Source organism: Rhinichthys klamathensis, unplaced genomic scaffold (genome assembly GCF_029890125.1).
Source record: "Rhinichthys klamathensis goyatoka isolate OS25496 unplaced genomic scaffold, OSU_Roscu_1.1 h1tg000148l_1, whole genome shotgun sequence".
Taxonomy (NCBI): Eukaryota; Metazoa; Chordata; class Actinopteri; order Cypriniformes; family Leuciscidae; genus Rhinichthys; species Rhinichthys klamathensis.
Window position 1 is genome coordinate 371,824 of NW_026606683.1, and position 13,766 is coordinate 385,589.

The window sequence follows — 13,766 nt, forward strand, 5'->3', positions numbered from 1 at the left end:
ACATCTGGGTTATATATTTTTTGTTTGTTTATTTATGATACACTGTTATATCTTATGTTCAATTAAGACCTCAATTAACATCTGTTAAACACTTGTCTGGTGTCAAACAGGAAGACAAAAGCTTACATTTTTAAACTGGAGAAAGATTAAACATTTTAAAAGCTGACAAAGGGCATTTTAGGGTTTGCTGGTCAGTGTGTGTCAGTCCTCTGTCATTTTGTCATTTTTGCTACATCTTATGAGTATTTGTATTGTGACTGCATCTGTTCTTCTATGGATACAATTGAAATGTTCATGTTCTGCAAATGGACAGAAGGTGGCGATACACCTCTAGTTTAATGACATGCACATGATGTAAAGCGTAAAATACTATCGTCATCATTTCTTTCAGAGAGTTTATTTTCACGCTTCCTCACCTTTTAAAGGTTATATGTTAGTTTAATATTGGACTATTGTTTACAAATAACTTAATTATAGCATATAAAACGATAAAAGACCTTAATAAATATGTAATTATATTCAACAGATTATATTTACGACTATTATTAAATTATAAAATTTATAGTGAAACAAATATTTCCAGTGTAGACCATATAGATAGTTTATAATTTGCATTAACTTATTTTCTCTTTATCAGATGTTCTCAAGATGACCGTCCTGTGCATTTTCAAAAATTTAAAACAGCCAGAAAAGTAGCAGTTCAATCTAGTAATGCAAAAGCTGAATAACGGAACACTTTCCCCAAAACAACACATTTCTGTTCATTTTGATTCTTCTGTCGTATCCATTTGTAAATTCAAGCGAAACTTCATTGAGTTCGGGTGATAGAAGATGTAGCTACTGTACATTTGCATAGTGTGGGGGGTGGGCGTTTCATCAATTGGACTAATTTCATGTTCATTAACTTCTGTCTAAACTAAACATCTAATTTCATTGATTTGCACCTCATTTTCCTCCCAAAATATTTAGATGTTTATTTAATTCATATGGTTCGTTGTTATCAATGAGGTTTTGAGTCAAAAGTCCAGTTGCACAAATGAATTGTTTCCCTATAGGTTCTGTTTTGTGTGTTGGTTTCAATTCAATTCAGTCGTTTTAAATAAGAATAATGCTGTGATCCAAATTAAAATTCCAGCATCACCAGATTTTTTGCAATGGATAAACCAGAGAACACAATAAAAAACACACTAGGATTTAGTCACCTGTTTTAAAATGCTTGCAATTTATTTTTGGACCAAAATTTGGCATTTTGTTATTTTATGTTTACTGTTTACAACCGGTTATGCTATTTCAATGACAGGTTCCTGTGTAAAAAAAATAAATAAATAAAAAATAGCACAATGACAACATGCCCCACTATATTTTTTTACTGCGCATCACAAGGAAAATGTTATACAGCTTTGTTTATTTGGTTAGTCAATGCGTTAAGGCTTGAATAAACTGATCTACACTGAGCATATTCTATATGGAGTTAAAAGTGTGACAACCAGCAATTTCCTTCTGATTTAATTTTATTTAGCCTGCTTTGTATATATATATATATATATATATATATATAGGGCTAGATATTCTTTAGATAAATCATTTTGCTTTTGTATTTTAAACAGACTTTGTGTTCAGCTGCCTTGAATCCCAAATGTTTATCACATGAATGATCTCGACGCATATTGGATGAAGTTAATTGAGGAGAAGTGTGACAGTGGGAGGGGTTGCCAACCAGCAGTTCATTCACTGCACAGGTAAATAACCCTCCCCTGATGCCTACTCGGACACTCTAGGGTAAACCCTCAGATACGAGCACATTCAGCAGGTTTGATCGGCGAAACTCAGCTCGCTTCATGTTTCTAGAGGGAGAACGGATTATGAACGCGTTTGGACAGCAGCCGTCGAGCCAGCAGACCAGTCCCCACCAGCACCATAACGCGCAGGACATCCTGGACATGACCGTGTACTGCGACACCAACTTTAGCATGTACCAGCAGAACCTCCACCATCACCACCACCACGCGCAAAGGCCACCTGCGCATCCTTCCAGCTACGCACTCGGCGACTACACCTCGCCCACAACCAACCCTTACCTGTGGATGAACAGCCCAGGTATCAGCTCTTCCCCGTATCTCTCAGGCCCGAACGGAGGGTCTTACATTCAGTCAGGATTTGGGTCGAACCAGCGGCAGTTTCTCCCTCCGCCCACCGGCTTCGGAAGCGCAGATCTCGGGTGGCTTTCCATTTCAAGTCAGCAAGAACTTTTCAAGATGGTTAGACCGCCGTACTCATATTCAGCGCTGATTGCGATGGCTATTCAGAACACTCAGGATAAGAAACTGACCCTCAGTCAGATTTATCAGTATGTGGCCGACAACTTTCCTTTTTATAAGAAAAGCAAAGCCGGATGGCAGAACTCCATAAGACACAATCTGTCCTTAAATGATTGCTTCAAGAAAGTTGCGCGGGATGAGGATGACCCTGGTAAGTTAGAACGTTCTTTTCTCGACATAGATCATATAAGTTAGTGTTAAATTGTATGTAGAATTGGTTTCGCGTGCATATTTGCCCACTAACATTTTTTTTAAATCTTTTTTGTTTTTAAGGCAAAGGAAATTACTGGACTTTGGATCCCAATTGCGAGAAAATGTTCGATAACGGCAACTTCAGAAGGAAGAGAAAAAGAAGAGCTGATGGAAACGCCAGTGGCCTGTCTGTAAAATCCGAGGACGCGCTCAAATTGGCGGACACGGCGAGTCTGATGAGCGCGTCCCCGCAGAGTCTCCAAAACTCTCCGACCCCCAGCGAGCCCAAATCATCCCCCTCACCGTCCGCCGAGCACAGCCCGTGTTTTAATAACTTTATCGGTAACATGAACTCGGTAATGGCGGGAAACAGCAACGGGATCAGAAGCAGAGACGTCAGCTCTGGACACTTGGGGGATTTTACGCACGGCATGTCTGGACATGAACTCGCCCCTCCATCAGAACCCGGTCATCTCAACACTAACAGACTCAACTACTACCCAACATCCCATAATAGCAGTGGCTTGATCAACTCGCTTTCCAACCATTTCAGTGTCAATAATCTCATATACAACAGGGATGGAACCGAAGTTTAGGGACGCTCAAGTTCATCGAACCTCTAATGTGCTCTGTGAGTACATGGCCAAACTGTTCTTACAATAGACTTGATTTCTATACACTTTCACCTCAGTTGCACAGCTTGAAGTTCATTTCAGTGGGGCCTGTCTGGTTTGTGGATGCATTTGTCATGGGTTTGCATCATTTACATGTATTCTGCCTTGACTAAATGATAATTCTGCACCAAACTGTGATACTTTACATGTCTGTTTCCTAGGCCACTAAAACAAGTGCCTTCTGAGATGCAGTTTTTTTTTTGTAGAAGAAATGTTGATATATTTTATTTAATTGGAATGTTTCTGATTTGTAAATAAAATGTGCATATATCTGACATGCCTGTAGCTTCTGTTTATTTGCTCTATGATGAGCAAAACATCATATGCATGAAGTTCTGTCTCAATGGCACAACAAACACAAACACCTAGTGCATCTCAGTGTGTTCCCACACGATCAGCGGGTGGCTGTAGAGATGCACAAACCCGTAACAGCAATTAACATGTTTGCATGTTTATGTAGTTTGTTTACAGTTGCTTGCAATTATATATAGTTTGTTTGTAGATGGCTGCAATCAAACTGGCAGTTTAAAGACAACTTTTAATTAGCTTTTGCACTAAAGTACTGTTCAGTTTTAAACAGAAGCACTGACATTTCAATATTGAGGCATATACAGTGAAAAAGTTGTTCTGAAACCCTCAATTTTAAAGCCATTTAACCAGCCCCCATCTTTTTTCTCATAACAGATCAACCCCATATTGAGTTGACAATTATTTATCAAAAGAATTTCAGGTTTAATCGAGCGTTTGAATTAATCCGTGCCCCTGCTGGGTGTTCTCCTAATTGCTTTCTGCAAAAAGCCAGACACATTTAACTCTTCATTGTCCTCATTATCTCAGGGGAGTTTTTCAGCAGCGTGCAGGGCCTGTTTATTTACTGTACAACCACTGGGTCTGAGTGGCACAGATTCAACTGGGTGATGATGATGGAGTAAATAGCCTTATCTGCCGCTTTATCCAGAGATTCAACTTCCCCTTCTGCCATTAACTCAAGTCCAGTCTGCACGAAAGCAGAAGGTGAGACTGAGACATTTTTCCGCCTGTCACTTTGAATGCAGGCAATCGACCATAATCGAAGTCATTCATCGCAGCTTCATATCTGGAGAGTTCAAAAGTTCAACTAGCTTTTATTTAAACTGCTCATTTTAGTAAGTTTCACATCATCCTCACTTTTAAAAAAAGTACAGGTTATCCAGTGGTTCTTTGGAGATTAGCAAAGTGCAGCATTTTAAGTTCTTCAAACATCATGGAGATGTAGGTTCTTTAAAGCACTTTAAATCACTTTTCTAACAAACTGTACGTTTTGTGGAAGGTTCTCATCAGGCTGTAAAACTCCTTTGGAATCTTCAATTTTAGGAGAGAAGTTCTCTTTAGATGGTTACAAACCTATTATAATATATAATATAATATACTTTTTGCTGTGCAATCGGGTTTTTTATATTCTTTTTGGGGGACATATTCTCTTTATATTCTCTGCTCTTATTTCAAAGTCAATCCACGGCATGCCCCGCAAAGAAAGAAAATGAAAATAAACTGAAATACAACTCAATTGGCCCTGATAAAGCAGAACTGACAGGAGATTCGTGTCAACAGTGCTGGAACACGAACGGTTTTGGCATCACCAGAGACACCCTGCTGCTCTCTAGTGAAAACACAGAGATCTGGGAACAAATGAAAGCACTCGGAGAGAATTTCCCTCCGTGTGTCTTTATTCTAACAAAGGACATTGTTGTTCCACTATATTGCGGGATGGATTCTCATAGTCAGAATGAGAAGTACATAATTGAAATGGACAGACAGGTAGACCTACATGCAGTCAGTTGTATTCATATAAAACACAATAAGGGTTAATGACAAATAAGACTAAGGTGATAAAAATGTACTTACAAATGAAAAATACTTTAGTTCAGTTTACATGTCCATTAAGTTCTTCTTTGTATTACATTTCTTACAACAACTGTCATACATTTTTGTAGACAAAAAATGTCTACAAAAATGGATTTAATTACTGAGGATAAGCATCGTTATTTTCGTGTTGACTGACACAGTTGTGAGGGTCTAATCTTGCATACATTATGACTTAATCAAGTCATTAACTTTATTAAATGTTTTTTTTTTTATGTTGATAAAATGTTGGGTCATTAACCCAAAACCACAAAAATCCTGGTCGACTCAACGCATTATATATATATATATATATATATATATATATATATATATATATATATATATATATATATATATATATATATATATATATATATATATATATATATAAACTGACAAGCACAACTGTAAACTTGCAATTACTGTAAAAGAAAAATAATTTTGTATTTGGTTTAATTCATCCTGGGATTCGATTGTTTCTGGGCATTTGCATGAATTATTGTGCAAACTGACGTGTTCAATGAGACGCACGCGCGCGCATACAGTTTCAGATTGATACTGACGTCATCAGACATCGATACTTCACTAATTGCTGACGCTAAAAAAAAGGAATAGCCTAATATGAATTCGCCCATACTAATGTGACGTGAAGAAAGTTTGTGCAGCATGTTCGTACTCTACAGGTAATTAGTTTTGGTTGGTGAACTTGGTTCTCTTAGATTCTGGCTGATTTCAGTTAGCTTTTAGCTACTAGCTAAACGACCAAATCAATAGTAGGCCTAGGCTACACATTCGTGTAAAATTAGTTTTGTGAGCTAGTTTTAATCACATTTGAAACTAAACAATTTTATGTTCTAAACGGTCTTATATTGTGAGTATGTTTTTAAACTATATTATTATTTTTACTGGCAAGTAGCCATAGTTTCAACAAAGGGCTTTGCCATTTTATTGGAGAAAGTTGTCACATGCATTTTAAATGATATAATTTGATGTAGTTTATTAATAACATTATTTGTTGGTCCAACATTTTTTTTGACATGTTTCTTATTCTTTAAAACGTTTTCTGATTTCTCACTGTTTTATTAATTAGAGGTCTGTGTTCAATGAACTGTTAGCCTACTTTTTTTTCCTGGGCAAATAACATCTGAGTAGTTTCAAATTGACTTAAAAATAAACCCCGAGAAAGAGTCACTTTGGGTAGGAAGTGTGTGAAATGTAATTTTCATAATTACTAGCCAATTGAATATATGAAATTCATGGAAATAATCTATAATTTATTCATTCAATCATTATTGTGTGGTCTCTTTCTATACTTGCAATTATAAAACGGTTTATTGTTAAAAAGTTTGTGTTGTGTATTAAATAATGAATATTTGCCCTACAGATGGACACTGACTTGTCACCTTGTAAGCCTGACCGTGGGGCCCCTGGGGGCCCTCACACTTCACCTTTCCCATCTCTCAGGTGCCAGGCCCCTGTATGTAAGGTGAGGATGCCCTGGGGCAGGGATTGGCCTGCATGCTTGTCTGTGGGGGTCTCAAAGGGTGCTGATGTTCTTCTAGACCCCCTCCTATGAGGAAAGACCATAATCAGAGGTTTAAACTCTTTGGTGTCCCATCAACCTAAACTAGAGCTTCATCATAGAGACTTCAACTTTGAGACTTTTGTGCAGGAGGTTTGACCAAGATTATTCTAATCTAATCCAATCTGATAATCCGATCTAATCTAATCTAATCCTGTTTTCCCATAGCAGGAAGAGGAAATATCACTTTCTACTGACATCTGACCCTTGCACAGAAATGCCGGGAAAAAGGGACAATATATAAGGTGAGGAGTTTGTGGCACCAGAAATCATGCTTTAGTTTATTAAAATCAAGGCATTTGACTATACAATGCTGTGCGGATGTGGACAAAAGTTTGTGTGGGTTTGTGCTTTTCAATTCCCAAATAGTTCACTAAGCAAGCGCTCGATCAGTGGGTTTGTAAAGATAAACAGAGTTTGGTGTGGAGATCTGCAGCTCTTGAGGAATCGTGTTACCGTCAGTGCTGATAAGACTCGGCCTGGGGAAGTGCAGTCACTCAGCGACTCAGAGATTGAGACCAAACTGATGAGTTACTGGAGGATAGTGTTGCACTCTGGGATGTGTGAAACACCATTGCCATTAGCCGAACAGATGCTTTTACCTGTTAGGGACACAGGAACACAGAATAGTGTATCCTAGGTCAAGACTTTGAGGTTCATCAGTTTTTCTAGACTAAACCTGTTAATTTAGGAAGTCAACCGATTAAATGCACACTACAAGTCAAATGTTTAAATGCACCTACTTATTCTTATACGATTTCCTATATTTCAGAATAAAATTTGTTAGTTCAATCAATCAATCAGTGGGGAAAAAAGCGGCATACATGTGAACTTCTTTCAGTACTATTTAAAAAGTAAATTAGTATAAGTATATTAAAAAGTTTGAGAATGATTTATAGTTATTAAACTTTTAAATTACTTCATTATAAAACATCCTAAATATGTTTGAATTATTTTACGCACGCACGCAAGCACACACACACACACACATATATATATATATATATCTGAAGTCAATTAGTTTGATGTAATGACGAATTATTGATAAAACATTAATAGAACTAGACTTTATAAAGAATCAAGTCTGTGAGATGACCACAATGGAAAGACTTGACCGTTTTATCTCCTGTAAAAAGGATCCATTTGATGCATGAACATGATACTATTACTGCCCAGTCAGGTCTATCAAAACAGACCCATAACTTACAGTAGTGATGGTTCAGTCATCCTACGGTCTGTTCATCATTGTCAAACCCATAATACAGTAAATGTTGTGTCTAGATCCTGTGCAATGTGTCCAGCCTCGTAACTGAGCTTTATCACCAAACTGTCTGACCTGAAGAACATGATAGTTTCAACCTGACGTTTAACATCTGTTTGTACCAGTCAGCAGGAATTAGGGAGCTAATATCTCATATCGCCACGAGATCTCTTGAGGAAGTTAAATATTTAAGTGTGCAACATGCTGACGTTCCCGACTGTGGCTGGGCTCCTCGCAGCTCTGTAAAAAACATGAAGCCTACATTTGATATCTGAGGATAATGCTCATCTACTGGCATGACTCTGGTATGGTTTCATCAGACTCCTTACTGGGCCCATAAAAGAGGTAATGTATGGGCTGATAATGGCATGAGATCCAGAGAACGGCCTTGCTGACTCCATATGGATGCGTTTATATAGAGCCAAACCCATATAAGCTCTCTGAACTGTCACCACTTGACATGCAAAATGATTTAGGGAGGTTTCAGCCACTGTGTTGGGAATATTGGTGTGTGATAGTACTGATATATGGCTACTGGGAAATACGGTGCGCATCAGTGAAATCAAAAAATGGCTATGGAACACGGCATCTGTGTAATGCAGTTTTTCACACCCTCATGCTGAGCTCTTCGGGATGAGTGTTTTGCTGTGCAAAACAGTTTATTTTGTTTGATGGATTGCAATGAGTTCTAAGTTTGGATTGATTTTTTTAGAGTTGTGACAACCATCTTAGCCACACAGAAAACTTCTTAGCATCATGGTGGTGAGTTTGCTACACATTTTCTTCAGAAAATGTACAAAAGTTGACTGTTTATAGCTATTTTTGATTGGCCATTGGGCAATTATTTAATTTTTTTTGTGCAGTCCTGGCAACTCTGCTTGAAACGTCCATCATTTTTAGATTAATAGTGATGTAAATGTTGCTGTGTTGAGGCCAAATCTCATGAAACCTGTCAACATGAATTGGTCATATATAAACAAACGAGAAATTAAGCATTACCTTAACATGAACAATATATTATCTAAGCTTTTAAAAATATATTTATATCATTGCAGTCAGGGGCGGACTGGGACCAAAAAGTGGCCCTGGACTTTCTGGCCCACAGCAGCCCACCACATCCCAAATCATAACACATTGGCCCATTAATGTGCAGAATATTTTTTAACACCACTTATAGCATAAAAATATAACACAATACAAAAATAAATGCTATTTAAACATTTATTTTAAGTAACACAACATATATTAGGTCATATTTGTAAAACCAAAGGCAAACAAACAGAAGAACATTAAAACACACAACATTATTAATATAAAACAATCAAGACTGCATATCAGCTAGTCAGGGGGAGCTAGAGTCGTCAGAGCCTGTTGAACTGCTACTCTTCGCGCCAAATGTATAATCTGTTAATTTGAAGCATTTCACAGCATCTACCTATAATGCTTTTTTAACCGTCGGCTGAAATTGGTCCTCGTCGGGTTTTTTTCGGCCGATTCGACATGTCGGTGAAAGAGGGAACTCTGATTGGCTGTTCAGCTTAGTGAACGAGTCAACAGCGAGTCAAAACAGCACAGATAGAAGGCTGTTCTAATGTTACGTCATAATTACCTGAATGTTCCTTGGCGAATATTTAAATATTAACATGAGAGGAGTGGAATAAAGAAAGTGTTTAGCAGGATAAAAAATTTAATTTAAGCAAATACTGCAATTTGCAGTATTTGCTTAAATTTAATTTTTTAACTTCAATTTAAATGTATTTTTTATTGTTTTAAATGATTTAAATGTTAAAAATGTAAATTTAAATGTTTAAAACGATTATTTCCTAGTATTTATTTAAAACATTTTTTAAATAAGCATATTTATCTAATGAGAATTGAAGAAAATAAAGTGAACATAGGGATTTAATATGTAAATGAAAAATAAATATCTCATTAGCCCTAAAATAGGATTCATTTTATTTATTTGGTACATATTTGTCACATTTAACCCTATATTACCTATATATGTTGGCAGAACATGTTTTTGTGAGATTCACTTTTGATTTATATTGTTGTTGTTTTGTTGCATAAGTTATTCTCTAAAAAAGTATGCGGAGGTTAACTAAATATGATTATATATTTTGTAGACAGAAATATGTTCTAGGCAGTGGATCTTTTAGCCTGATGTGTCAGTGATCATGTAGTCATGACTGAAAATATATGACATTTTTCTTTTCAAATATTACATATACAAACAAACATGCGCACACAACCATGTTTACTTGGATATCTAAATGGAGACATTGCATTGTTTTACAGCTAGGTATAATTACTGTAATCTAACCCTAACTCACAACCTAACCCTGACAGAACATTTTCTGCATTTTTACAATTTACTTTATATTTATACTATTTTTACAAATGAGGATGATGTCAAAAGGAGGTTTTTGGGGGATTTTGTCAGGTTTAGCTCACTTCTAGGTACAAATTTGTCCCAAACATATGGTTAGGTAGTTACATAAATGCCATGTTTTCATTGTTTTAACGGCATTCCAGTGGTCTTCCATTAGGTTAAATCACAATCCCAGTGCCAATCCTTTCCCTTAACTCCATGAACCAGTGTCGTTGTGTCCTCTGCCGGCATGTGTAAGCCCTCAGATGATCCATTGCTGGGTGGACTAAGTGATACCCTTTCAAGAGAGGCCAGACATGCCTCGACCACACCACACCCTTTGTGTTCTGGACTAATCCAGCATGCACTTCAAGGCTGGGCTGGACTTCAGAGGAATCTGCTATCAATCTAAAGAAGAGAAGAAAGAGCCTTAAATGAGTGAGTGAACTCCCCCCACTATCTCAATGAATTACTGTGATAAGGTGGTCATCCTCATAACAGTCATTATTATATATTGGTGAAGACCCTTCTGTGGTAAGACATCAAAAGGTTCCCTGAATTTCAAGATGAACAAAAACCTGCTAATACTGATTTTGGAACCGAAAATGGACTACAAAGTGAAAAATTTGCTGTTTGCATTTACAAGGTGTTTGTCCGAAAAAGTGACTTCAGTTGAAGTCACACTACCATTCAACAGTCCTGCTTAATATTTTTTGTAGGATTTTTTTGATGAATAGAAAGATAAAAAAAAAGAACAGCATTTATTTGAGAGATAAATCTTTTGTAACATTATAAATGTCTTTACTTTCACTTTTGATCAAATTAATGCATCCTTGCTGGATAAAAGTATTAATAAAAAAATAAAAAAATCTTAATGATCTTAAAAAGGTTCTATATATATTCTATAGTATAATAATATAATATTACAATATAAATACAATAATGTTTTTATTATTATTACATCATTATTATTATAATTTTTTTTTTTTTTTTTTTTTTTTTTGATATACTTTTGAATGATACTGTAACTCTTCTGCTTTAATGCGTGTCATGGCAACCCGCAATGGCCAAAAATATGACTTTTAGTACCCTGAGCATCTTATACTGTAAGTGCACGACATAGTTTTTGGTCCTCATGAGCAAAACAGCTTATAAACCATACTAAACAATGTTATTTGAAAATGTAAAAATGCAGAAAGTTTTATGTGAGGGTTGTGTTTAGGGGACAGAATATACAGTTTGTAGCTACAGTATAAAACTCATTATGTCTATGGACAGTCCCCATAAAATGTGTGTGTGTATTCTGTGACACTGTAAAAGTTGTCAGGTACACAACACAACATAATTTTCCTGTCATTCTGGCCAAGATGTTGTCATGTGACCACATTCCATTCCCATGACATCATATGGGCTGAGTGAGTGAGCCATGAGCGAGAGACGGATGATGTTGACAGCTCATCCCACGAACGTTTCGCATGCCCTCATCTCAAATGGGCCACGGTCAGCTTTGATGAGCCTGTTTTTAGCAGCCCAGAACGAATCTTTACGCACTGGATGACTCTCAGATCACAGGCTAGAGTAAAAGACAGTGGACAGAAGCTTCGAATGGCAATGTGTGTGAAGGTTTACCATCCGAGAGGAAGAGACAAACATAGACATATAATGAGCAAGAGAGATAGAGAGCAGCATTCTCAGCTGTCGTCTTAGAAAACTAACTGGTGTTAGATTACCATAATACGACTCCTCATAAACCGCCGTCAGACGTCTCAATCAAAACTAAAGAGACATCTGGATCCGCAGCTACTCATAAAGGGACCTATAATCGTTTACTGGTGTTTTTCAGAGAAGCACTTGTTTCTTATAAACTAAGATAAGGTTACACTTTCCTTCCAATCCTGTACATCCCTGCTAATAACAGTATGAATATCTAAATAATCATTATTTGCTTTGTTGGATTGCTGTCAGATTGTACTGAAACTATTGCTCTGTGCCAAAACTTGGTAAGCTGTACGCCTACATAGACCGCTGTCTTCTAAGGGAGCATCCTAAATGAACTGGAAACTCATATGGTGACTAATATGAATGTTGTACGCAGTGTTATTTTAGTATTGTTTATATGCTATTATAGTATCAATATTTTTCAGTTTTCAAGTTTTTAGTCAATTTGCTTCTTCATTTGGTTCATGTGCTTTTGTCATTTTTATTACTTTTTATTTCTATTTAGCTTTAATTTCTAATTATTTCAGTTGTAGTGCAGTAGTACTTTATCTTAAAATTACTTGAAGTTCCCATTCTTGCCAACAGTTCTCATTTTTAGTGTATTTTTTTTCATGTAATATTATTTTATTTCATTTTATTACGCTTAAATAATAGTAATTTCAGCTTTAAATTACTTGAAGTAAATGGCCAACATTTCAAATTTTGTGTATAATTTTCTCTCTAATATTTGTATTTTATTTTATTACTATTTTATGTTTTATTGTATTTAACGAAAACTATCTATAATAGTATTATCTCTGGTAAAGTAGTATTTTAGGTAATCATTAAAATATCTATAAATATTATCCATATGGTTTTGCTATTGAATGAAATTGAACATTTATCTTGCGTTGTCCACCATCTTGAATGGATTTTTTCACACCACTCTCTGAAGTTCATTTTAAAATGCTGCAATAGAAAACAGGGCCAAAACAGGGTCTCTTTCAAGGCATCACAATTATGCAGCTTTTGACACCATGTGCACCTCTTTTGGCTTCAAATACTGCCTACATAGACAGCTCACTGGGTTTTGGAGCAGAACACATCATTAGCAAGTAACATTTCTCTGTACATTAGTGAGTGTGTGTGTGTGATTCAGGCCCAACACTGCTTTCGTCCTCTTTAAGGCTGACATGGGAGAGATCTTTTAAGGCCTTGTAGTTGTTTTAACCCCTGCAGCCTCTCAGCAGGTTAAGCCTACCCAAACATTCATCCTGTGGGTCAGCGACACCAATGACAACACGCTTTAGCCTTTCACACAGCTCATCCCCACTGTGAGCTACCTGACAGGAACGGCCACCATCAGCCCTGCTGTAGACCTCAAAAGAGATCCAGACAGCTGGAAGCTTTAGGACCAACCACAGAGCAATTAGACAACAGAGCACGCATTTATGGATTGACACTGAGCGAAATCAACACAAGTAAAAAAAAAAAAAAGAATTATTACTGAAACTTTGTATTGGTGCACTTCTGGTTTAACTGTCTCCGATTTATGAATTGCCTTTGTTATGTTTCTCATTCTTTTTGGAAATCTGATGAATAATTGAAATAATTGTAAAAAATAAATACAAGTGCAAAATATAAATCAGAATTAATATATTGACTGATTGACAGAATGGTCAATGGATTTGGATTGAAATGAAAATAATTGTATTATAATTAGTGAATGCATAACTGTTTGGTGAAACTTATGGGTGCATGTAAATGTAAAATCATAATAAAATAA

The 13,766-nt window shown here is 36.4% G+C and overlaps 1 protein-coding gene across 1 annotated transcript; it reads left to right on the forward strand.

Annotated features, from left to right (window-relative positions):
- The first annotated feature begins 1,610 nt into the window (after positions 1 to 1,610).
- On the forward strand, positions 1,611 to 3,190 carry foxi1 (forkhead box i1). Its single transcript, XM_056258061.1, has 2 exons — positions 1,611 to 2,469; positions 2,592 to 3,190. Exons 1-2 carry the CDS (start codon positions 1,839 to 1,841, stop codon positions 3,104 to 3,106), a joined length of 1,146 nt encoding a protein of 381 aa, XP_056114036.1. The 5' UTR covers positions 1,611 to 1,838; the 3' UTR covers positions 3,107 to 3,190.
- Positions 3,191 to 13,766: the final 10,576 nt, after the last annotated feature.